General features: G+C 41.3%; 1 protein-coding gene across 1 annotated transcript in view; it reads left to right on the top strand.

Annotated features, from left to right (window-relative positions):
* The window catches only part of adamts2a (ADAM metallopeptidase with thrombospondin type 1 motif, 2a), a 119,023-nt gene extending 98,781 nt beyond the window's left edge, over positions 1-20,242 (top strand). Inside the window, exons 5-23 of the mRNA XM_069719995.1 lie at positions 1,132-1,215; positions 2,974-3,130; positions 4,139-4,244; positions 4,507-4,650; positions 5,167-5,299; positions 6,060-6,089; positions 7,191-7,304; positions 7,407-7,552; positions 7,873-8,048; positions 10,161-10,294; positions 10,382-10,505; positions 11,028-11,108; positions 11,218-11,381; positions 11,544-11,700; positions 11,826-11,961; positions 12,166-12,373; positions 12,617-12,746; positions 13,216-13,320; positions 16,605-20,242. Of these exons, the coding sequence (XP_069576096.1) occupies positions 1,132-1,215; positions 2,974-3,130; positions 4,139-4,244; positions 4,507-4,650; positions 5,167-5,299; positions 6,060-6,089; positions 7,191-7,304; positions 7,407-7,552; positions 7,873-8,048; positions 10,161-10,294; positions 10,382-10,505; positions 11,028-11,108; positions 11,218-11,381; positions 11,544-11,700; positions 11,826-11,961; positions 12,166-12,373; positions 12,617-12,746; positions 13,216-13,320; positions 16,605-18,991 (4,716 nt within the window). The 3' untranslated portion in view covers positions 18,992-20,242. The remainder of the gene's footprint in view (positions 1-1,131; positions 1,216-2,973; positions 3,131-4,138; positions 4,245-4,506; positions 4,651-5,166; positions 5,300-6,059; positions 6,090-7,190; positions 7,305-7,406; positions 7,553-7,872; positions 8,049-10,160; positions 10,295-10,381; positions 10,506-11,027; positions 11,109-11,217; positions 11,382-11,543; positions 11,701-11,825; positions 11,962-12,165; positions 12,374-12,616; positions 12,747-13,215; positions 13,321-16,604) is intronic.
* The last annotated feature ends 6,105 nt before the right edge of the window (positions 20,243-26,347 follow it).

Here is a 26,347-nt window from a genome sequence, read left to right as displayed (position 1 = left end):
GTGTGTGTGTGTGTGTGTGTGTGTGTGTGTGTGTGTGTGTGTGTGTGTGTGTGTGTGTGTGTGTGTGTGTGTGTGTGTGTGTGTGTGTGTGTGTGCGTGTGTCAGTAGAGTGCTCTCTGCATCTCCCTTGTCACACTTTACCTTGTTTCCTTGCATTAAGATCTTTCCATCCTTTGCATCTTCTTCATCTGCTATATATCTGTGCTCATTGGAAACTGAGTTCCTTGCACTCTCCTGAACTTCTCTTTCTCTCTTTTTTTGGCTCCTTCTCCACTTTCTTAATGACTCATGTCACGGTGTTGCTGATGGGGAAACCTCAGTCAAATCCTTGCTCACTCGTTTTTTTTGTTTTATTCTATTTACAATGTTCTAATAAGGACCCCTTTATAGCTGGTTTATAATACGTAAGGAAATGATCCATGTATGATTAATAAATCACACAAGAACCCTTTGTCATTCTTGAATTTATCCAATTGACCAGTTACCCTCTGGAAAACAACCACAGAACATCCAGAACAAAACACCTGTTTTAAAGAAATAGTTGTGATTTCAGGAAACATGGTTATTAGAGTTACATAAAAAGACCAATGCTGCTTTCATGTCTGTCCATTAAATGTAAAACTATATTCAGGAAATTGTAATTTGGCTCCAGGAAGTCCCTGCACCCAGCCAAGAAAAGTCTTGCATATAACGCCACTATACTTCAACTGTTGTATTAGACAACCAAGATTAAAATGTGTTAATTAGGGAGTTTTAGAGCTGATTTTTTTTTTTTACTTTGGTACAGAGCCAGGCTGGTTCCTCCTTGTTTTCACATGATACTAAGTTAAACGGTTGTTTCTGACTTAATATCTAGCAGACTCGTGTGATTGGTAAAAATGTTCTTAGCTAGTAAGTGAATAAGTGTACTTAAAACAATTTTATTAACATTTTCAACTTCAGACTTAGACTAAGGCTTTTATCTTTACCACATAATGCACGATCAAATTGTTTATGTATCATGAATACCATTTATTACAACGTACAGTTTGTTTACATCTTATTAAGGTATTTTATTTAAAACATTTATAGATGTTTTATTTCTGCCACTCAGACTCACTATCTGTCTTGTGTTTTTCTGTGTGACACCAGGTGAACGAGATCTACCATGATCAGTCTTTGGGAGCAAAAATCAACGTGGTGCTGGTGCGGATTATCATGCTTGGCTATGGCAAGGTAAGACCTGACAACACACATGTCCGACTGAAAAGACAAATTGGGATGCCGTTCCTGGAGAGTTGATGCTTTGTCGCTTTATCAGCACTATCTTTGATACTGGGATTTTGCCACAATCGCTTTAAGTACATACAGTAAGCACAGCCAAGTTCTGCACACAGACACACACGCACACTCATCAGCACACGCTGATGCCCAGAGCCTGTTATTCCAGTGGACTGAGCAAAAGAGGAACTAAAAGCACGCAACATCCCAGGAGAGTGTTTTCAAGTCGCACGCCTTCACAGTTCAGCACCAAAGCACACAGAAACTCTGTCCGTTATGCAATCAGCGTTCCTCCCAGTAGGCTGCAGCACGGAATCATGGGAAGTCCAGGCAAAGATAAACAATCAATGATAGCCCTCCCTCATTCATAAAGAGAGAGACCGGACAATAGGGAGCATCATTTTCTTCTCGACTGTAACTCTATCTGCATGGCTGTCCTGTAAAGAGAAAGAGTGGAGGGGGAAAAGAGAGATAAAGCCAGATGAGGCGGGAATGGAGGAGGGTAGGGATCACCCCAAAGGATGATACAAATTATTTTATTGCTGGATAGGTGCTCTGTGATGCTGCTGTAGCCTTATCTCTTCCTCTCCCCTCTCTACATGTCTGAAGTCCCAATGGAACTCAAAAACACCACACCCCTTCACACACACACACACACACACACACACACACACACACACACACACACACACACACACACACACACACACACACACACACACACACAAACTACACTACATTGGTCATTCAGGGCCAGCCCCTATGCAGCTTCAGCCAAAGCTCCGGCTGTCCATCATTCCCAATTACCGTGGCAACAGAGCTGCACCCAGACAGCCTGCAGATTGGCTATGTGACCCTGAATTCAGGCACACTCCCACTCCCACACTTCACACACACTCCAACACAACATTTACACACCATTACAAACTAATTTTTTAAAGATCATAAAAACACTGTGAAACACACACACACAAGTAACTGATTGAACATGAGAAACCACAAACATGTACAGTGCACTGTGTCTAAAGGGGTTTGTGCAGAGTACAGACCCTCCATCATGTGTATAGAGGCAGGCCATATGTCTTCTGACTCACACCACACGCTCACTGTTTGATTCAGCTGTGTATTGTGCATGTGTGAAAATACTGAGAAAATGTAGAAATGGCAAAAAAGGAATCGGTGGAAGACATGGAAAGACTCCTTCAGCAGGATATTTTGAGGAAGGGGAGGGGAGAGGAGGGGGGAGTGGAGATCCTAATGAGGAGTGAATGATAGGTCAAGGTGAATGGAAGGAATTCCAGGCATCTGGGTGTTTGTGTGGGTGTTAGCATTATTCATTTAATTGGAGGTAAATATTTTTTTAACTGGACTTGTTTTTGACTATAAGTGCATTGTTCATTAATATAACCCCCTTTTGTTCAGTTTATGTAAATTTTTTAAGTGGATATTACAATAATATATTATATTTTTGCATTATAATACGGTACTAATAGTACTTTGCATCTTTCTCAGTGTGTGTTTGTGTGAGTGTTATACACCTCAGCAATTTGAAAAATCTGCTGACAGTATATAACATTGTGACACTGCCCCCTACAGGGTTGAGTAAGATGTTTTTGTATCAAAATTAAAAACGAGAAGCCGGTTTACTTCTGTTTTTGTATAATCGACACACCCTCTTCCCTCTTTCCTGCACATCTCCATCTCTTGTTCCAGTCCATGAGCCTGATCGAACTGGGGAACCCGTCTCAGAGTCTGGAGAACGTGTGTCGCTGGGCCTTTCTGCAGCAGAAGCAGGACACAGGGGACGCTGAGTATCACGACCACGCCATTTTCCTCACACGACAGGAATTTGGGCCCACGGGCATGCAGGGTATTAATGGACGCATACACAAACTAAAGCTCTCATAATCTCTTTACATATAATACATACAATACATTCACACTGCTCCCTCACGCTCTTGGGAATGTAAAACTCGTAACTACACACAGAAAACTCCCCGCTTCCTTCCGTTGCCTCATATAGCTGCATAGTGCACAGTGGGTTTGGTGGTTGGTGGTTTTCTGTGCAGCAGAGTACAGACTAACAGTCAGGCCCAGGGGAGAGGCCTCTAAAGGCAGTGGCCTAGCTATCCAGAAGCCCTTCAGCTGCCCTTGGGCTCAGCCTTCAGCAGCAGAAAATCAATAGACAGAGAAGGGCCAGCCACAGCTCCACAATTATAGGCAGTACAGGACAGGCAAGCACACGCAGAGTTGGAGATTGGCCTATGTAGAGGTGAAAGGTGTCTATTTAGGGTTAGGATTAGACACACAGATGCAAACACATTTGCTCTTATACGTTTGTGTGACACACTCCTTTCTATATAGTCTATAGTCTTTAGATTGAAGTATCAGATTAAAATGAGAAGTTAAAATAGTCAAGCCCAATTGGTTTGATATCACTGATCAGTTCTTTGACTGAAATGGCTGGAAAATGCACATTTTGCAAATGCAAACCAGATGTGTATTTCAGTACAAGGAGTTGCCTGGTGATTGATCGAGTATTATTCAGTTCATGAAGATGTATTGAGATTTAATAATAAAGGGAGTATGAAAAACATTCAAATGTTGTGCGTGATGCAATTTACTAGGATAGCGTATAGTGTATTTGATTTAAAGTTTGGTATTGAAAATATCAAATGAGCAACAAAATTAGAAACTCAAGTGGAAAAAAAAAAACCTTTACCTTTGACTGTCTGAGTGGTTGAGAATATTGTCTTTTTGTCAGTCTCAAGTTTTAATGCTAAGTTGGAATATTTTTTTCTCTATATAATTGTTGCATTTCATGACAACAGTGAGTCTATAAATGATTGCGGTTGTCCCTCTCTCCCTGGTTGCTAAGGTTATGCTCCAGTGACAGGCATGTGCCACCCAGTGAGGAGCTGCACTCTGAACCATGAGGATGGTTTCTCTTCTGCATTCGTGGTGGCACACGAGACCGGACATGTGTAAGTATATTGCCATAATGATGTGATCAAGCCTGCTAAGCAGGAGACAACAAGACAGTCAGTTAAAGGACTGTATTGATTAATTACAATTTTTGTCCGTTGGTCACCTCGGCCAATGTCTGATGAGTGAACTGCCACTGCCTCCTTCCTTTGTTTCTTGTTCTTCTCCTCCCACACGTTCCCAATCTGTCTCCACTGATTTGTCTCCTTTCCCTTCACTTCTTTCCTGCCCTCTTTTCCCTCTCTCTCTTTCTCTGTGTAGGCTGGGGATGGAACACGATGGCCAGGGAAACCGCTGTGGAGATGAGGTGCACATGGGCAGCATCATGGCCCCCCTGGTGCAAGCTGCCTTCCACCGCTTCCACTGGTCCAGATGTAGCATGCAGGAGCTGGGACGCTACCTTCAGTGAGACACACACACCTTCTCATAGGATTTTATAATATGCGCTTTTAAAGGTCAATATTGACATCACTATTTTGAATTTGCATCTAGTTGATATTTTGTGCAAGTTTTCAGTGTCTATGAGATTTTATTCTAAAAGATATTATTTAATAAAGTGCACAAATATCACTGCCATTATATAATGGTGGTTTTCATGGTGTGAACGCCTAGATTTGATGGCCAGGGTGCTCAAGTGCCCTCACATCATAACTTCTCAAGAAACCTATCTGGAAAACATGGCGATCCACCACACATACAGTACTACATACAAAACAATGCAATAAATTAGAGCTTTAATTAAACGTGTGTTTGAGCTAAAACGGCGAAGACGAGAGGGCAGAGAGTTGATTGACAGAAAGTCTTTTTTTATGACATTTTTTATAACGGGATTAATGAGGAAATATGACATTTGGATGAGTAAATGGAAGATAATAAATTAAACAAGTAAAATTTTAACTCATTTTGTGGCTCCTCTCACAGTTCCTACGACTGTCTCCGTGATGACCCCTTTGACCACAACTGGCCATCGCTGCCTCAACTCCCTGGTTTGCACTACTCCATGAACGAACAGTGTCGCTTTGACTTCGGTGTGGGCTACACAATGTGCACTGCGGTAAGACACCCTGGTAGTTAGTCTGACGGTCACTTTACTAACATAGCTAGTTTACAAACTCGTATTAACTGCACTAACAGACTAGAGGGCAACCTCTACCACACTTGCCACCAATTAAGCTTAGCATCACTTCATTTTCTGTGACAAACTGAGATTTTTGGAGTAAAGTCACTTTGAATTCAGTGTATTCAATTCATTCAGAATTTTCTGAATTTCACTGTGATATCTGCATTTTTAAGGGAGCTCTTTTTCGCTCTGACAGTTTTCCTCATTAACTGAGCCCAGTACTGACATCTGTCTCTGATCCACACTGTAATGAAATGAGAGTCACACATACACAGCTATTCACGTTCTCCTGATGTCCTGTGTTTCCTCTCCCGGCCACTGGTGGGATTGACATCTTGCTTAAAAGCAGGTAATTGGTTTTGATAGCTATTTTTTTTTTCTGCTATTAACGTTAACAATATAGATATAATTTTGATACCACAGTGCCTTTACGTGAACCTGTCACAAACAGTATTTTGTAACCACACGCAAAAAAAAACCCAAAAAAATACACAGTAGACAAACTTCACCCAGCTGCAGCATCTTGCTAGGCATCTTTACCTCCTCCCCGGTCACCCTCACCCGCTCTATGACTGTGAAGCCACTGTGGCACGCTGTTGGGAAGCTGTTGCTTGATTGACTAAGGGCTTGTTCAGGAGCTTTGCACACATTGCTAGATTACCCTCTATTCTCTTGTCAAACTCATTCCCCTCAGCTACAAAAGGCGGGCCAGTCAGGAACGCAGGTAAGGTAACCCCACCTCCCGGAAGACATGTGGCCCGTCATTTATTTTCTCAGATTTTCTTTTTCTATTTGTCCTCCGGAGTTGTAACTGTTTGTAATGTTGCTCCTTACATTTCTTTTTTACTGTACTTTGTTTCTCTGTTCTACCCATTGTCACATTTTCGATGTGAGTCTGCAGGATTCTAAAATGCTCATGTTTTGAGAGAAAGTGGCTATAAAATCCCTCCAAACACTATGACTACTGTTTCATTGGTTCGGTGGCTATGGTGCAGTCCAGCAGTTGAACAGTACCATACCCCGAGTCCTCTCCTGCAAATCTGTGTTAAATCACTGCAGCACCAGCAGGAAGAGCCTCATTATATTGGCACTCTCATGACTATAAACGAGTGGAAAAGGTTGGAAAGATGTCTTTCCCATCCAAGGGGAAAGGGCTTGGCCTGAACAGAGGCTGTTTTTCCATGTTTCAGCTTTTAGGATCCTCCAGTCTGATGTAACTGGTGATTACCTACCACAGTCTAGCCATTGATTGTGACGAGCCCTCTGACCTGTAAAGGTCCCCAGGGTCATCGTGGGTAGGGAAGTGTGTGGAAAAGAGGGAGGAGGGCACGCCCCCTCAGTACCTGGACTGCAGGTCAGTTTGGTGGTGGTTCATATCAGACAAGGAGGAGAATTTGGTCCTTGATCTGTGTCGAGGGGCATTTTAGAGGTCAGCGAGACTTCACCTTTTGGCTTCTAAATCTTTTGCCCTCAGCCCTCTTACCTCCCTTGTGACGTAGTTAAACCGTAGGCTGTCTCATTACGAGAGCCTTGTCTCTCTCTATCATCCATTGGTTTAGTTTGCATGAATGGCTGTGTGTTTCTCAGTGAAGCGTAGTGTACAGTGCAGTGATTCAGCGCAGGGTTGGTGTTGTTGTTGTTGGGTATAACACTGTTGTGGCTATTGTTGTTGTGATATTTCTCTCCCCATCTCTACTTTTGTTTCTTTTTATTCAGTGTTTGGTCTCATCCCAGCTTTCTCATGATGGTTGACCTGTTACCTGGTGTGTGTATCGTAGGTTAGGGCTTCTGGTTGTAAGAAGGAATCTCTCTCTGTGCCCCACAGTATCGCACATTCGACCCATGTAAGCAGCTGTGGTGTAGCCACCCAGACAATCCGTTCTTCTGCAAGACCAAGAAAGGACCACCCATCGATGGCACCATGTGTGGGAATGGGAAGGTATTTGTGCACTTCAATACTATGTTCTATCGAAGAACAATAATGTCGGTGGTACACTGTATTCAAATAGCATCTTTGCCTTTTATTCTCGGTCTGTTGCAGCATTGCTTTAAAGGTCACTGCATCTGGCTGACCCCTGACATCATAAAGCAAGATGGAAACTGGGGTTCTTGGAGTGAGTTTGGCCAGTGCTCCCGCACCTGTGCTGGAGGAGTACAGTTTCGCACACGCGACTGTGACAATCCAAGGTATGAAACTGTCAGTGTGCATGTGTTTGGGTGAAAATGTAAAATTGCAAGTTTGCAGTCTATGTATGCTTAGTTATCCAAAATTCAGCTCTGGTGAAGCAGACGTACCCTGATTTAGATTTTTGATATTTGTTGCACTGACTCCTGATAGGAATAATTGCAGGAGGCCATTTCACTCCATTAACATAGATCAAAATAATTTGTGCAAGCGTTAAATGTATCATTTCTGGCTCAAGATTTCAAATTCAAGCCAGTGTGTTACAGAAGTGAAACCTAAAACCGTTTAAAGTCTTGTGCCCTCTGCCCTGCCATTCTCTCAGACCAGCCAACGGAGGTCGGACTTGCGTCGGGGCGACTTACCAATTCCAGATGTGCAACACAAACGAGTGCGAAGACATCTACAGTGACACACGAGAGGAGCAGTGCCATGCTTGGGACCCTCGCTTTGAACTCCACAGCAACAAGCACCACTGGCTGCCTTATGAACACACAGACCGTGAGTGGACACCTACATGTGTGGAGATACGCGCCAAACCGAAAAAGTGATGATAAACTGTAGAAGTTGTAAATATGAATGAAAAGAGTAAGCAAACACATTCTTCAATGCGGCTGGGTTTTTGAGGGTTTATATTTATAGGTTGTGTTCTGTAATGGCCACTGACATCTGGTTGTCCTGCTGAGTCTGAGTAAAGATTTGAGGTACGGCTACGCCCTCCCATAAAAACAAGCCGTCTTTGAAAATCTCTTCAAAAACAATCCTCTTTGAACTTGGTGTCGTCTCTCTTTCCCCACCCATTCACTGATGTCATTTGAACCCCACTAACCCCCTCTTCCATTTTTTTTTTCCACCCGTGTATCAGTAATCACATATGGACAAACTATCAGATTCACAATGGGACCCAAATCTAAAGTTCTCTCCTTCATACCCCAAACCTTTTTACATAATTGAGAAGTTTTGTCCATATGTGAGTGTGTGAAATTGTCAGATCACCCCTGTCTCCAAACGTACATGTCACTGCCTTCCTGACACATATTAAATTATCATCCAACTAAAGGGCAGCCCTACAGAAAAGTGCTGAGCTGTCTCCCTAAACGGAGGTCACGCTACACAAAGTCAGCTAAGAGGGGCCTCGCTAAATTGTTTTACTTCGTTCTTATTATTTCTAAATGCCATATTTTTCAACAAAGCCTTCACCATCTCAAATTACTTTTCAACGTGTGTGTGTGTGTGTGTGTGTGTGTGTGGATGTATGTGTGTATGCGTAAGCACATGTGTGTGTCTGTGTGTGTGTAAGAGAGAGAGAGAGAGAAAAATGAACAGGGAGGTGAAATTGAATTCCATTCATGGTCTGTCATCTCACTTCCAGATAGTGTGAGGAAAGAAGAGTGCTTGCTCCAAATGCGAAACTGTAGTATTTGTTTGACAAATTGCCGTTTTCATGTCTCCATTTGGGTATTTTCCCAGAGTCAACAGTAAACTGTAAAATACTTTAGAGGAAAGGAACATGAAATGTGGGGCTGCCCTGTGTGTGGCTGTTCAAGCAGCTAGTGAGAACCTCCTCTAACCCTTTGGTTTATCCTATTATATCCAAAGCGCTAAATTGTCTGCTGTTTTCTGTGTTCTCGCACAGATGGGATCAGAGATCTCCCAGAAGTCCTTGTACGAGAGCATTATGTGCAAAATAACCCTTTAATGACCCTCTAATTAAATAGTGGAACCACAGAGAAACTCAAAAGAATAAAGCAAATTATTTTATTTGGACCAAACTGCAAATTTATTTGTATGCTGCAGTGTTGAAGGGTGAGGAACGGCTGACTAAGGTACAATATAGACCTTTTCCACAGCAGACATTTGGACCTGTCACAGGAGGGAAAACACAGGTGTATTAATGATGGCTCAGTTCCAATAAGTGTCCCAGTAAGCAATGACTTTAAACCAACATATCTAACTGGGACACCCTCTAAATGGAATGCAGCCGTCATTTATACACCTGCGCTTTCCCTGCTTTCACCTGTCATTTGTGAAAAAGGTCCGCATCTTGCTTGTACTATAGATATTTTACCTCCACAGTTCTGCTCCTCCACTGCACTGTGACGTGCGTGCATGACATTGGCCCCCTCAGTTGTCATAGCTCAGTAGAAGAGTCTTCATTCTGATCACTGAAAAGGGAATTCATAGGTTGTTTGTGTCTATCTTCAGTTCAACGTGACAAAAATGTGTTTTCTCCACGTGATGTAATACAGCAGTTGCGCAGCATGTCTGCCACTTGTTTTTTTTAGTGTCAAAGCTCCATAAGACAAGGTCTCAGGATTGTGGCCATCTGTAATAAACGTGATGAAGTAGCAGTGAGCAGTGTTCATTTTCACTGGGATGATCTGCCAGGTTTTGTCTCTCAGGGCCCAAGTAGTTGTAGTATGACTCACTCAGACAGACACAATGAGACACAGTGTCAAGCTGACTCATGGAGCGCTCATTGAGAACATAAAAAATAATCACATGTTGGTTGTAAACATGAAATCATCAAGATGGACCATGTGCGTGACATGCTGAAAATCATTTGAGTAATCATTACAATTCTGTGAGTGTATTTGTGTTTGCCTTTCACAGCTAACAAACGCTGCCACCTGCATTGCCAGTCCAAGGAGACACGAGATGTGGTCTTCATGCAGAGGACGGTCCTGGACGGCACTCGCTGCTCATACAAGGACCCACACAGTGTGTGTGTGCGTGGGGAGTGTGAAGTGAGTGTTATGCGCGTGTATGCAAGCAAGACACCTTCATGTGTTCGGATCTGCATGTGATAAATTTCTCCACGTCCTCATTCACAGAAAGTGGGCTGTGACGGTGTGGTCGGCTCCTCAAAGCAGGAAGACAAGTGTGGAGTGTGCGGAGGTGACAACTCCAGCTGCAAAACCTTCAAAGACACCATCACACGTACTGCCAAGAAACAAGGTAAATGCACCAGCAGTCACAATTTTATTTATTTATATCTAAGACAGAATTGACTTGGTCCCATCAGTGCCATGGATAACTATGATTGTGTTCAGCACTGAATAAATAGTTGGCCAGTGTCCTTTGTTTACAAGCTGGACTCTTCTCCTCTTTATTTCGTTATGTGTAATTAAACATCGCCCTCTAGAGGAAGATTTGTAAAACTGACCCTGAAGTGAGAAGCGAGCTGACATGTTTCCACGAGAGCATTGCCAAGAAGTTAAATCAAACTTCATTTTATTAGCTGATGTTTATAAGTGTATAATATAACTGCTGAAGTCGGGACAGACCTACATTAGAACAGCAAGATTCCAAGAATCTGATGTTTTCACTGAATGAAAATATTCAAGACTGATGGGATATTTGGTTTAAGAGCTCTTCACTGGATTAGCTGAGGCTCTGTGTCAGGAAACTGTAAAATTAGCTTTTGGGGGAGTGATGGTTGATTTTGAAGCCACAAACCAGATGTGTGTTTCATTTCAGGTTTCCTCAAAGTTCTTGAAATCCCCAGAGGAGCAAGACACTTACTGATCCAAGAGCTGAAAGCAACCTCACACACTTTGGGTATTTGACACTGTCCCTTGTCTGTCTTTTGTGCACATGTGTATATAAAAGCACTTGAATTTGTGTGCTGTACAAGTGTAGTCCTTATGTGTTTCTCACCCATCTGCAGCTGTTAAGAACGTGGCATCGGGACTGTTTTTCTTAAATGGGGAAAACGAGTACCCCGAATCTCACTCGGTCATAGAGAAGGGCGTGGAGTGGGAATATGAGAATGACAATGACAAGGAGACCCTTCAGACTACCGGGCCTCTCAGACATGGAATTCTAATCATGGTACACGCTGAAACAAACGATTTTAATATTAAATTTGGTGATATTCAAACATTTTCTGCTGACCATAATCTGAATTACACTTAAAATCCCTTTTTGTCCGAAATTTATTCCAGTTAACGTCTGTGTTTTTGTCTACTTTTATGATGATCTTTCTTTGTGTAGATGAGATTACATGGGGACGAGGATGTGAACTTGTCATACAAGTACATGATGAATATGGACAGTGACTCTGCCATTCAGAACAACATGCTGGTAGAGGACAGTGCCTATGAGTGGGCCCCGAAGAGATGGTCCTACTGCTCAAAGCCTTGTGGTGGAGGTACAGTAAAGCAAGGAAAATACAAGTGGAGACACTGTTGTGTCTTTGAGGTCACCTCTCTGCATTGTGACATCATGTTTCTGTCCTTACATTTGTTACATTTTCCATCCCGTCTCCTGTTGTAGGGAAGCAGTACCTGCGATATGGCTGCAGAAGAAAAGTTGACAGCAAGATGGTCCATAAAAGCTTCTGTAACAAGTCCAACATGAAACCGAGAGGAGACACCAGAGACTGCAACCAGAAGCTCTGCCCTCCACCGATGTATGTATTATATTATAAACCGTAGGACACAAACTGTAAAACTTTAACTTGGGAATCTAGCTAAACTGGGATTCAAACATTCTGCTTTCAGACAGCGCTTTTTTTTTTTTTTTTTCTTCTTCTTTGTGGCTGTTTAATTCAATACTGTGACACTTTAAATGCCCTCAGAACTCCTGTTTCTCTCCCTCCTGTGATATTCTCCAGTTGGGTGACAGGGGAGTGGCAGAACTGCAGCAAACCATGTGGAAAGACAGGTATGCAAATCCGCTCGGTCAGCTGTGTCCAGCCTTCAGATGACAACACCACGCGTTCCATCCACAATAAACACTGCAATGACGAGCGACCCGAGGCGCGCAGGTCCTGCAACCGATACCCCTGTCCCACCCAGTGGAGAGTCGGACCCTGGTCACAGGTATGCAGGCTAAACATGGGTCAACAAGGGGTTTCGAAAGTGAATCTGAAAAGTAAAACAAATACTTTTTAATACATAAGGATTTTTGCCGGAAAATACTCTGCATTTTTGTCAGATATTCAGAGTTTTGATTATCACATTCTCGTGTTCATGTACTTTCATGCCTTTGTATTGCTTTACATATTTACCAGGTCATTTGTGATCATTTGTTGTGTTATGTGTGTGCTTGTCCTGTGTCTCCAGTGTTCAGTGACATGTGGGAATGGGACCCAGCAGAGGCAGGCGCTGTGCCACACCAGAGACAACACCATCGGCCTGTGTCTGGATAGTAAGCCGGACACCATAAGAGTTTGTCGCATGGAACCGTGTCCCAGTAAGTGTAGAGCAAGCGCCACCTCACTAAACGATCTGCCAGGCAAACCGCACTATTATGTTCACTTTGACAGAACTGTGTTCATTTTCTTAAACATCACTGATACAAATTAATGTCAGAATTGGCAAGTATAAAATAATCCGCAGAAAATCTAGAACATCTAGAATACTAATATACAGGAAACCATGAAGTTTTGGGTTTGAGATATTTCACTCAATGTAAGTACCTTCATATAACGAGAAGGTGGAACAGACACAGAATATAAAGTTTACTCTGTGATACAGTCAGACAATGTGGAATAGGATCATTTTTCCAAGCTTAAGGTGCAAAAATGGGAATAACTAAAATAGACAGAAAATAGATGTTGGCATCAGTAGAAAGAAGGAGAAAAACAAAAGAGTGACCATTGAATGATTTGTTATGATGTCCAGCTTAACAAAACTATCATTCTCTCCTTGTTTCTCTGCAGAGGGCTCATCGGACCTCAACAAGAATGGCAACATTCTGATCCAGTGGTTGTCTCGGCCCAACCCCAACTTCCCGAAGATTTCCTTACGTAAAACCTCCCTCTATAGTTCCCAGCCTGGCCTCCACAGTAGCAGCCGCAGCTGCATGTCTGTCCTCTGCTGGGCCCTGCCCATCTCTGTCCTCCTGTCTCTGCAGGGCCGGCCCCGGCTGGCCCCCTGACCTGTCCCTCCCCCAAGCCTCGTGCCTGTGCCCACGCCCGTGAGCGAGCCGCAAAGCTTTCGCTTCTCTTTTGGGGGGGATGTTGTCTCTCTCTCTCTGTGTCTGAGACGGCTCTGACTGGGGGAGGTCTCTGGCTCCTGTGTGTGCTAGTTGGTTCTCTCTGGCTCTGTCTCTTTCTCTATCTCTCTCTCTCTCTCTCCTGTGTGGAGCATTGTGTTGTAACCGCTGGCCAGTCGAAAATTCAAAAGATCAACAAAATATTTGATGTGAACAGGATTCGAAGTGGCAAGGCAAGCCGGTTTTCATCGGCACCTCCTGAGAAGTGTCGAAGAGCCGTTCACATGTGAGGGACCCCCCTCTGCATTTGGCGGCCACGTTTTGCGCGAGCTAGCTGCCTGTTGTTATGGGTTACCACTCCTGAGATGCAGCTGCGCTTTTTTTCTTTTTGTAGCGCATTGTCAATACGGAGGAGAAACAGGTGTGAAAATAAACAGCAAAGGTATATAAATATCTATATAGAAAAAAATATATATAAAAAATATGAAAGCTTTATTGTGAATGTGATCCGAGGACATCTTTGCTAAAGTGCTCATCTGACATCCTGGTTCCATTCGGGGATGAGGATGGTGTCTCATTCTACGTTCCATTCTCAGATTGACAGAAACTCAGCACAGGGACAGGAAGTGACACGAGTAAACCTTTTGATTTCTTTGTTGGGGAGGGAACTGTGAGGTGAAGAATGTTGAAGTTAAGGATGGTAAAAGAAGAAGAAAAAAAAATAACAGGGTAGTCTGACCACTTGAGGTTGCTTCCCATTTCACCTCATCATCAGCCATCCTCTCTTTGACTGTTATACAAAAGTTCAATAAATGCAGCTTATTTGTGCTTGCAGACTTTAAACAAATACATCTATAAATATATTTGTATTTATATATACCTATAAATCTAAATCTATATGAGTAACAATAATATTAATAATGTTTTACCATGAATAAGCTGTAGCTTATTTGCCTAAAACCTTTGGACTGCTATTGATCGCTTAGATCCTTGACTGTTATGTGTATTTTTTTATTGATTTTACATGAATACAGATGAATATTTAATAAAGGTAAAGCGTTTTGGGGGACGGGGTTAGACCTATATTATGCAGGACTTGGTCAGTTAGTTGCCTCTCCATTCTCTCAGATGGATCAGTGGTTTACTGTCGCTTCTTGTTTTCTTTAAGGGTAGGATCACGTTTTGTCATGCACATTTGCATCCATCCACCTGTATGTTTGTGTACATATGTGTGTGAGTATGTTAGTGCATCTGTGTGTGTATGTGTGTGTCCGTGTGTGTGATTGCATGGGAAGATGTAGGTCTTGTGTGTCAGCTTACATGACTGAGTAAGTGAGAAACGCCAGTATTGTCAAAGAGTGTGTGTGTGTGTGTGTGTGTGTGTGTGTGTGTGTGTGTGTGTGTGTGTGTGTGTGTGTGTGTGTGTGTGTGTGTGTGTGTGTGTGTGTGTGTGTGTGTGTGTGTGTTTGTGTCTGTGTGCGTGTGTGTGTGTACGTGTGTAAGGGTGCTTCATCATTTGGGCTTTTACACATTTGCAATCAGATACAGAAATACCTCATAAACTTTGATTTGAGAGCGTCCGATGATCTCATTTTATTTTGATGAACATTAACCACATGAACAATGCCTTATCTTGGATTGAATGTAATGGCATTTATCTGTGAAAGAGATGGCTTTACTCATTCAAAGTTTCACTCGGAATAGAGGCAGCTTCAAACCAACTTAACAAACTCACACCCGCCAACCATCAAACCTACCAAGGTGATGTCGGACCAATGTCCAACTACTGGGAAGGGTTTACTAAAGGGCCTAGGGTATTGACACATATGGCATCTAGAAAAATAAACACTTCAGACTTGTCATTGTATTGTGATCACATATTTCTGTTGTGAATATGTAGCGAGCTATCCAAGGTTTCCTTCTGCTGGAGTTGGACTGTATGAGACCAAGCCAGACCTAGCAGTGCGATACTGTATATAACATTGGTGTTGACTGTATTTAATAATGTTCATGACTGTTATCTTCTTCTATAATATTCTATACTATGGGTAACTGTTTTGTGGCTTCACTGGCCTGCTGCGTGGGGCTGGCTAACGTTTGGCTAACGTTGAAGAAACATTCAGATGGACTACGTGCACTGCGTCTATATGCACTTTGATTTATCAGGGAAATTTTATTAATGTTTTGTAAATGTTTCATATGACACTTAATGTGCCATTCCAGTTTTTACATCATCATGGAAATTATGTATTTTATTTAAACAGCAAATATCATTTATGTATTTCATGGGGGTTTTGTTTCAATCGATAAACAGATTGACTGGTTGATTTCCAAGTAATCAAGTGTTTTACCAAAGTGACTGTGAACTTGTAACTTTCGATACAGTTGAATTATTTTTCTTAAGAAAAAATATATCTATATATTGAGCAGGGGGGAGGGGGCGTACATCTCATTGTTTCAGTTCCTGTCATTCTCAACAGCAAAGTTGTATCAATAAAAATGTTTTAAAAAGTGTGATCGTTCTCTCACCAGGAATGTTCACTGGTTAGATTCTTTGTCAGAGAAAATGTCAAAATGTCAGACACTGCAATGAGAAGGTGGTGATTTTACTGGCATGGTACAAAAAGGGTGCAAGTCAAGTGGTAGAGTTTTTATCATCAAACTGAAAAAGGAAGCAGGTCAGAAGCAAAGGCAACACAACGCTGCGATAGCAAGAGGAAGTCAGAATTAGATGTCCAATGTTTAAAATGAATAATTCCAACCTGACACCGTTATATTTACAACACAAGACTGGCGACCCTTCTTTTTCCATTTCAGTTGCTTTGGACTAATCTCATGACTGCTATTGATGTTTGGGTTTTTTTCCTCTTCCTTCCCGCATCCTCTGCTAACGGTCTGGCTTTACAACTGTACTTTGCACGGTGTGGAACCAACACACACATTCACACACACGTGCATGTACTAACAAGCACACAGAGACTAATGTAATAGCAATATCTTATGATGTTCATTCTTTACCATTATCCACAAAATATATCTAACAATCACACACACTCTTCATAGTCTCTACCCCCGGCTGCGCCAAGTCTCAGCGCTCTGTTCTCTCTTTCACAGGCCAGCGTTGTCATGGAGACCGCTCTGTGTTCTGTCGTATGGAGGTACTGAAGCGCTACTGCTCCCTACCGGACTACCAGCGCATTTGTTGCAACTCCTGCAGCAATGCCACCAACACAGAGCCTGCACCCAGGTCCACCCCCAGATTCAACCCCATCACCTCCATCTGGCCCAGAGTTACAGTTCCTCCAACCACCAGCATCCCGAGCTCTGGCTTCACCACCCTCCAACCCACCAATGCTGCCATCACCCCGATTTCCACCTCCACCATCAATTCCTGGTCCACCACTCATCCTTCTACCTCTATTACCCAAACCCCTCACTCCAACCCAACTTCACTGAGTGCCACAGAAATGATCACCACTCATCCACCAACCACCACCACTGCCCCCGTCCTCCCTATCACCTTTCCCATGGCAATCACCACAGGTTCCACAGTCTTTCCCAGTGTTACTTCTCATCCTCTGCCTCTGCCAGACTTAGATGAGAGCACAGATCCACTGCTACAAAGCACTACAAATAGTCCTACAACATCTGGTATGATAACTGCCACATACTTTACTGCCACAACCAGTCCACCAACGGTAAATCCAGCAGAAAGCAACGCAAAAACAGACATCCCACTAATATCCAAACCTAAAAAGACTATTCTGCCAAAGAAAACCATGAAAAAGATGATTCCACCAAAGATCAATCCAAAGAATACAGCACCAAAGAGTACTCAGAAAAAACAAGTTGTAACCAAGATCAATCCAAAAAAGAAAGCAAACACTACTCCAAAGAAGGCTACTGCGGCAAATACTATTCCCAAAACAGCTACTCCAGCCAACACTACTCCAAAAAAGACCACTCCAATAAAAACTACTCCCAAAAAGACTCTTTTAGCAAAAACTACTCGAAAAACAACTATTGCAGCAAAAACTACTCCACTAAATACTACTCGCAAAAAGACTACTCCACTAAATACTTGCAAAAAGACTATTCCAGCAAAAACTACTCCACTAAATACTACTCCCAAAAAGACTGTTGCAGCAAAAACTACTCCAAAAAAGACTACTTCAATAAAAACTACTCCCAAAAAGACTACTCCAATAAAGACTGCTCCCAAAAAGAGTACTCCAATAAAAACTACTCCCAAAAAGACTGCTCCAATAAAGACTGCTCCCAAAAAGAGTACTCCAATAAAAACGACTCCCAAAAAGACTGCTCCAATAAAGACTGCTCCCAAAAAGAGTACTCCAATCAAAACTATTCCCAAAAAGACTACTCGACCAACCAACACTCCCAAAAAGACGACTGCGGTAAAACCCACTCCAGAGAGAAAAAAAAAACCTTTCTCTAAAAAGGAGGTTACCCCAAAGACTAATCCCAAAAAGAACACTGAGCCAAAGGCCAAAGTTACAAAGCAAACTCAAGCAAAGACAAACCTTCATAAGAGCCCAAAATCAGGACCCGAAAGTGCCTCAAACTCACAGGCCGATGTTCATCAGAATAAAGCCAGGTGGAAAAAGACTAATCCAAAAAAGAAAACACCTTCTTATTACACTACAGCTCTCACTCCCCTTGCAAGCGAAGAACCATCAAGAGAAGACTTTTTCATTACTATTTCTTCTACAATTAGTGTATTTGGTACAACTACGAGCTTACCTTTCCCAGAGTCAAGAATCAATGTCACATACATCAGTAACAACACAACAACTACAGATGAAACTCCTTTGTGGTACTATGACAGCACAGAAACTGGACCAACAACACCTAGCACATTTGATGATCTTGTAACACCAACTGGAACTGTTAATGTTGATGATTTCATGATGCCCAGTGGTACCGTGCCATACACTGAAGGCACATTGACTTACAGCGGGGATGTTACTGTAAGCAGCGGGATCATTTTGAGTGGTGATGACATCACAGTGTCCTACAACAACATAGGAGTGGTCAGTGACACAATGGTGCTGGACGATAGCCTAACCATGGTGATCCCCACCATAACTGGAGAGGATACGACGGAGCTTGCCTCCTCACCCTGGCTGGACCTGTCTGAGTACATCCCTGTGAGCATCCCTCTTCCCACGACAACCTCAGACCCTACTATCACCTCATCGCCCACCATGATCAATCCCACAAAAGAAAAAAACCCAACCGTAACCACCACCACATCTACAGTGAAGCCTCCGCGAAGAGGGCAGGACAACAGTGAGAACAACTCCGTCGACGTCCTGTACAACAGGGTCATTGGCGTGGACAACGACATCTCTCAGAACAACCTGATCCCAAAGCGCCGGGTCAACTTCAAAGAAAGAACCAGGAACAAACGCATTCAGGAGCTTCTAGAGGAGAAGCGAAACTTTCTGCTCAGGATGAAGAGAGGCCACACAGCACAGTAGACCTTCCCATTTCTCTTATAGAGATGAACATGTTGTCTTCGATCGCCACTTAACTGACACAATGCTATCTATCAGGCCTCTCAACAAAAACAAAACAACTCCCTGTCATATCGCAAATCAGGACCACTGCAGGGAGAGAATATAATGGTCAAATGTTTGAACAGTTGTTTTGTATAAAGAAAAGCCCTTTAGAGTACAGACCGTTGCCTCGCCTGTGTAAACACAGTAATGAGAAACAGAAGGGATAAAGAGTGCAGATCCAGTTTGACCAGCTCTTTACAAAGCCAAGCTTTTATCTCACTAAACCTGGCTTGTGTGAGGATACATTGATAAGTTGTAATGTAGTTTGTAAATTGGTTTTATCACGACTGGCACTTAGGCAGCAACAAAATCTACCACCTAGAATCCAAATCTCCATCCCATATTATAATCCAGCCCAGAACTGCAGCTTTCCCCACACAGATACGAATATCTCTCAAACAGGTATGGGAAGATAAGATAAAAAACTATTTCCTTGCTAAGTGGCAAACATGAACACCCCATATGTATTGTGTATTGGAGCTTTTGGAGACCTGAAAGCAACATGGTAATGCCGGACAATCCGAAAGCCAAAGTTTCCCTTTGATTTAATAACATTGCGAAAGTTTTACACTGGTTGGATTGTGTTGCCATTGACAAAGATTTTCCAAAGGGTTTCTTAAAGTATCTCTCAGGAAGTTAAGGTACGCTTGGTGAGGGACATTGCCAAACACGTGGTGCTCAAATGATAACATCTCAGTAATCTAAGAGTAAAAACAAAATAACAGGAGAGAAAAAGTAGTTTGATCCTTTTTTGTTTTTTCATGTTTAATGGTCACTCAAATATGGTGCTTTTTTTTGTTAGTGTTGCTAAGAGCAATGTCCCTCATGCATTCATTTATGTAGGAAAACTACAAAACAAATAATATAAACTAGCCTGTTAATAACAACTGCACCCAAACAAAAGCTTTGTGGGCTGTGTAATTTTCTTTTTTTCATAGTTCAATTGTTTGTACATCTCTAACTTGCAGCAACTGCAAACGCATCTAAGGATCTTTCTGTACGATATCTGTACATATAAAATAGAAGTTAATGTTTAATATTTATTAAAGTTTAAGTGCCTATGGTATTTTGCAACTTGGCGGTGTTGTGTGATATTTTTGTTGCCGTGACAAATCCCAAACTACCCTTTGTCTTTTTGGCTGCAACACAAAGTTATATCACTCTGTTAACCCTGATAAATAAACTATTTAACTTCCAATTCCAAATTCTAAAGTAATGCAATATCTGGCACGTAGGGGGAGACACAGCACAATAGTCCTGTTCATTATATTCATGTTTGTGCTCATATAAGCCTCAAAGCATTATTCTGTGGCCTTATAATGATGTAATCAGATTGTCAGGGGTTTTGTACAGAGATCACTTCAATATCAAGACCCTGACTGCCAAAACTGAGAAAACTACAGTAAAGATGAGCAGGTACAGGGCTAAAGTCTGCATGACTCATCACAAGTCATGTCTGACTTTTCTTTCTCACCATTGGGATTCAAAATTCAGTCCAGGACATGACTTGCTTATTTTTGTCATGGTTAACTATTTCTACTAAAAGTTAAACCACCGTGAAAATTGCTTTCAGTGGGGACTGAATACAGTTTCTGTAAAAGGTTGTTGCTAGTGAATAATTTAGATGTAATCTTCCTTTTACTTTAAGCACTAAATAATTCATGTCAGCTCTGTTATGTTGTCGTGGCAGCAGAAACTGCTATTAACCTGAATTCATTCATTTCTCCAAGAACAGGGTGAGCGTCTAAGTTTCATTCAAACTCTTGTTTATTGACGGTAAAACAAAAAACATTTTCAATTACATTATTTCAATATGTGACAAACAACACTTTGTTAAACACTAATAATTTTTCATTTTTCACAGTTTTTTTGGGCCTTTTCTTTTTTTGTCTTTTGGTTGTTCTCCCATGCTGGCCTCCAAAATCCTCTGGAAAATGTGCACGTCAGTTTTGCTACAGTCATTAAATGCTCCAGTGTGTCTGTCAGCAGAATATTTGATAATAAATGCTTGTCAGGAACACTGCAGTAAAATTGGACTGCATGGTCAATAATGCTAACCAGCAGTTTCCATTTTGCCCACCTTAGAGACAACAACAACAAAAAGCATTGTGTGTGATGAAAGTAAATACTAAAGTCTAACATTTGTATCTTTATAAGCTCAGCGGATGCCTCTTGTGTGGCTTGGTAAAATTTGTTCAAAATATTTGTGTACACCAGGGGTTATCAGTCAATATTTTGTTAACTATGAGTCAAGTGTTAATTTATTCATACCAATTGGATTGTTGGATTTTGAGATGATGCAGAAATGAACAGGTCATTTTGAGGATGGTTCATGGTTCAAAGCAAAGTCACTGAAAGAAATATTCATGGGAAGGAATCATTAGATGGCATACACTGCTGTTTCCTGCTAATATACAGTAGTACAGGCCTAATGTCAGCCCACAGAACCACAAATTGTGAGATGTTTTTTTGTTGTTGTTGTTGTTTATTTGTTTGTAATTGGATCTTGGTTAGTGGTGCAGCGGTTAGCATTGTCGCCTCATAGCGAAAAGGGGCCTTTCTGCGTGGACGTTGCATGTTCTCCCTGGGCCTACGTGGGCTCTCTCCGGGTTGGGTAATTGAACAGTATTAAAAACCATGTAATTGTATTAGTTCAAATGTATATTGAACTCAGATTAGATTTCATTCACAGAATCAACATGAACCAGAAAGGATGTCTGGCAATTTTTTTGGTGCTGACAAAAAGAGTAAGTAGAAACTTATAAGAATTGGGAATCAGCGATGGTAATGCAGCTTGTATTTTCTGTGCAAAAGGAGCAAAGAGGTGAGTCAGACAGGACACTGTACCAGAAGGTAAATGCCATCATACCACATATTTAGGCAAATAGTATTTTCCATCTCTTTGATTCTGTGCTGTGAAATAGTTCAGCCTCACTAACGCTGCTCCTTCTCTTCATTCACTCTCTAGCTTGGTTGGTCGACCGCCGCTGTGCTGTCTCTCGAGCTGACAAATCCTCCTCATTCGGCCTTTAAGGACACCAACACAACAACTTTACTTTTTGTGACATGGCTGACTCTCACTGTTCAGGTAAAGGGGAGTGGATTTAGAGTAGTCAGTAAAATAGAGGCACAGCCTCAAACAGATTGGCTCACAAGTAGGACCAAAGAGTTGTTGAAAAGAATCCGATTTTTCATGAACATCTCTAATTGTTGTTGTATAATATGCTCTCTGCTGCTTCACACGCTAAAATTATTTTATTTCAGCAGGAACATTTGTTTGGACACGCAAAGGCAACACAGTATTTCAACTTTTTGAATTTTGATTCAATTAAGCATCATATAGTTTTTTTTTCTCATGATCTGAACCTTGAGTTCTGTCTTTGGTAGACCTGTGTTTTTGAATCTGGTACTTAATGCCAGCTCCAATGCTGCCATGATCCAAGCCTCTGTTCAGACTGGCACTTCTAGCCACTGGTTGCATTTCTTGATGCTCGTCACCTCGTGTATATAACATTACATTTTCTTCCCAATGCACACAAACTAAACTAGTTCATGGTGATTGCCTTCTTGACTCATTTACAATAGCGTACACAGTATTGTGCTCAACATATGAACAAGGAACGAGGGATGACTCGAGTTGTAAATTCATGATAACACCTAACAGCCTAATGCAAATTTATTAGCCCTTCAATTAATGCAAGATTATAAATTTGAATATGATTTTTATGATTTAAACAAACATTATAAGCTTCACAAATGTTTTCATGCAGTGCGATTATAATGGTATTATTAAAGTACATTGGGTGGTATTTTGCCCACCCAATGTAATTTAATTTTAAAAAAAATCCCCAAACATGTCACAACAATTGATTCTTAGAAATAAACAGCTTCAGAGGAAACTCCCCCTCAGATGACACATATATGACCAATTCTCAGAATCCCTCTGGCAGCTGGAAGCACAGTGATAAAAATAAAATAAAATAAAATAACCAGCCTCAACAATCAGAGCCATTCTTCAATTTAAAGTGTCCAGCTCTCTCTACCTGCAGTGCTCAATGAAGCTTTTATCAGCCATAAAACATAGACATCCTCCTGTATCAATCTAATTCTTATTGAACCCCTAGTTGATGAGAACCAGAGATTCAAGACGGCGAGGAAAGACAGTGCTGAATGGAAGTGTTTAACACTCCTTTTCTTTTGCCTTTGCATTTAAAATGTGCCATTTCTGAAATACTCTTTTTTTGTGTGAAAATACAACATTGATGTTGACTGCAGGGATAAACTGCTAAAAAGCATTACGGCACTCTCTTCTTAATTAAATATCAGAAATTAAAAAAATAGAATTACTCTTGGGGTCTCTTAGATACTGAGCAACAACCTTTTCCACAAAAGACACACTGACATGTCACAGAAGGACCTCAGGTGTGAATATGGATATTTGTGATGGCTTGATTCCATTTAGCTGCTTCAGTTTCAGGGTCACTGTCACCATAGACATATATACATAGACGCTGCATTGGTCACTTCCACACGTTGCTGCGATACATCAACATGTCCACCATATTGGTTCGGACAAGACCGGGCTGTCATGACATACAAGTGAACGGGGGAGCTGGAGCTTTCCGGATAAAAAAAAAAAAAACATTAGAACGTTTCCAATTCCCAACAGTTTTAAATTAGTTGTATTTATATTTATTATCAACGTGGAGTTCAAAATCAAGTTTTCCCTCCAAATGCTTAGAATCTTGAGTTCTACTATAATCTCAGGTAGACACTGAAGAGAGGAGTGTGTATTAAATTTAGGCTTACATGAAGTAATTTACATATATGGTGGAAAAGATTCATGGTCATAAGGATGGTAAAAACTCCAATTTTGAGAACTCCGATAAGTCGGTCTGACGTCACTGCAACGTTTGTGGTGAACGGAAGAGACACACTTGTTTAACACAAAAATAAGTAATTTGATGGTTAATTTAGGTCAAACTAATTAGAGCAGGGTGTTGTGCCGGTAAACAATACTAATTACTATATTGACAGACAATGGAAAGTGTTAACAGCTCTCCCACACCGCCGTTACTTTGTTGCTGTTGGTTTGCTGGCTGTTTTAAACGTTATCTGCTTAAAAACAACAGGTAGAAATGTAGTGTAAGAATAATAATGACTCTGTTTTGTCCCTGTAACGGTCTAAATGGGTGATGACGAGGTTGTTTGTCATTCTTCTGTATTCAGACAGCAAATAAAGTGGATTTTCTAACGTTAGCTATTTACGTCTGACTCTTGTGGCCAATTAGTTTGCTATAAACATAATGTTATCATGGCCAAATACAACCACAAACCCTTTTTCAGTCGTACCTGTGAAAGTTTATACCCCGAGATCTAGATTGAATAGTGCGGCGATTTGAACAATCCCAAGCAGCGCATGACTCCGGCATCCTTACTCCAGTTGTGTCTACTGGGAGATGCAGCAGGTTGCCTGGACCAATATGGCGGCCACGTTGCCGTACGATCAAGAGGCCAATGTGGCGTCTACGTATATATGTCTATGACTGTCACTGTCATTACTGGGACACTTAGAACAGAGCCATTATCAGTGTTAACAATGTGCTTCTGCAGTGACAAATCAAAAGGTCTGTGGTGGAAACCATCTGTTTCAGTGCAGAACCTTCTTTCTGAAGAACCTTTCTGTTGTGTACAGTATGTTTTGTGTTTTTTTTTAAAAAACCACCCAGGTTTTAGTTTAGTTTTTGGCAAAATAACTTTTTTTTAAATCACAGCAATAGTTTGTTTTTTAAAATTGTATTTATTTTGTACAGATAACTTTGACCACCATTGTGTTGCAGTTGTTAGAATTGCAACAGCCAATACATACACCAACCAGTCATGAAATTAAAACCACTGAGGGGTGAAGCATTAAGTATAATTCAACAGCCCTGCAATAAATCCTCCCTTTAAGAGGATCAAAATGTTTATTCGATCTGCTTGAGAGAAATGTTGTTTCATTTAAATGATCGTTTTACAGACTGTAATTTGTGGTGCTTTTGAACTGCACTGGGTTATACTGAGAGGTGTTACTTGTTGTTACAGCTTTGTCAACCGGGTTCATTTAAATGGAAGGGACTAACCCTACCAACATCACAAATTACAGTCTCTAAAATGATCATCAAAATTAGAAAAATGTAAAACTGAACAATTAAATCCTCATTTATTGCTGGGATGATGTTTTGTAGTTAATGCTTCACCTCTCAGCGGTATTTATGTTTTGGCTTCTGTAGTGTATACACATACATAGATAGACAGTATACTGTATATAAAATACAGTTGTCTATGCATACTAAGAATACACTGTGTATACAGTGTTGGTTAACTAACACAAAACATACATACAAGTTGGGTAGCAGAGGTGGGGTCAGGACACGTACTGAGTGGGAAATTCTGTCAGTAGTGAGCCCCCGTTTACTGCCTGCAGATATTTCCCCATAAACAGACAGAGAGAAACAAATACAAACACCAGCACAACCAGTTGTAATGATCTCGTGATTGTTGTTTTCTCTCATAAATTCACATCCTGCCATTCTATTTAGCCTGGTTGATGTTGTGCCTGGCGTTTGTCATTAGCTTGATGTACATCAATGAATGCAGTCAGTGTGGGGCCCGAGAGTCTGTCGAGTATAACTCAAACACATCACGTGCCCGTGTCTGCATGTGTATTTGTCTTTGTGGCAAATTTAGTTCCTCGTGACTCGTCCATTAGTGATCCATAAAAAAACCAGGAATCTTTTCATAGCCTGGATGCAAAGAAGGCACGACTCTCATCCGACTCATCTGGCGTCATGCTGCCCCGAACAGACAGACACACACACACACACACACTCACACACAAGCAACCACACGCAACCACTCTATAAGAAGGAAAGCCTTTTCTCCAGACACGGAGGCCAATTGTTGACTGTCATCCTACACAAATATGCACCATGTAATGCATTGATAATGAGTGTCGTTTCAAAACATGTTGAAAAATATGTAGTATTTTTAGGTGTCATACTTGTGGCAAATATCATTACAAAAAATATACATTTTAATTGAAGTAAAATGTGTTGTAAAAATTGTTGGATTTGTTACCATTTGGATTTCAAAAATGTCCCAACTACTGTTTAAAATTTGGCTAACTGTAGCTTCATAAACATCATAACAAAAAATATTTGTTCAATCTGCAAATCAGGAATAAAAATGTTCTAACAGATATCAGAGATTATATGTGACATTAACCCCCATTAA

This window comes from Brachyistius frenatus, unplaced genomic scaffold (assembly GCF_029030835.1).
Source record: "Brachyistius frenatus isolate BFR_SWC_R1_liver_20210118 unplaced genomic scaffold, ASM2903083v1 Contig_229, whole genome shotgun sequence".
NCBI classification, from domain to species: domain Eukaryota; kingdom Metazoa; phylum Chordata; class Actinopteri; family Embiotocidae; genus Brachyistius; species Brachyistius frenatus.
This window is presented reverse-complemented; position numbering and strand designations above follow the sequence as displayed.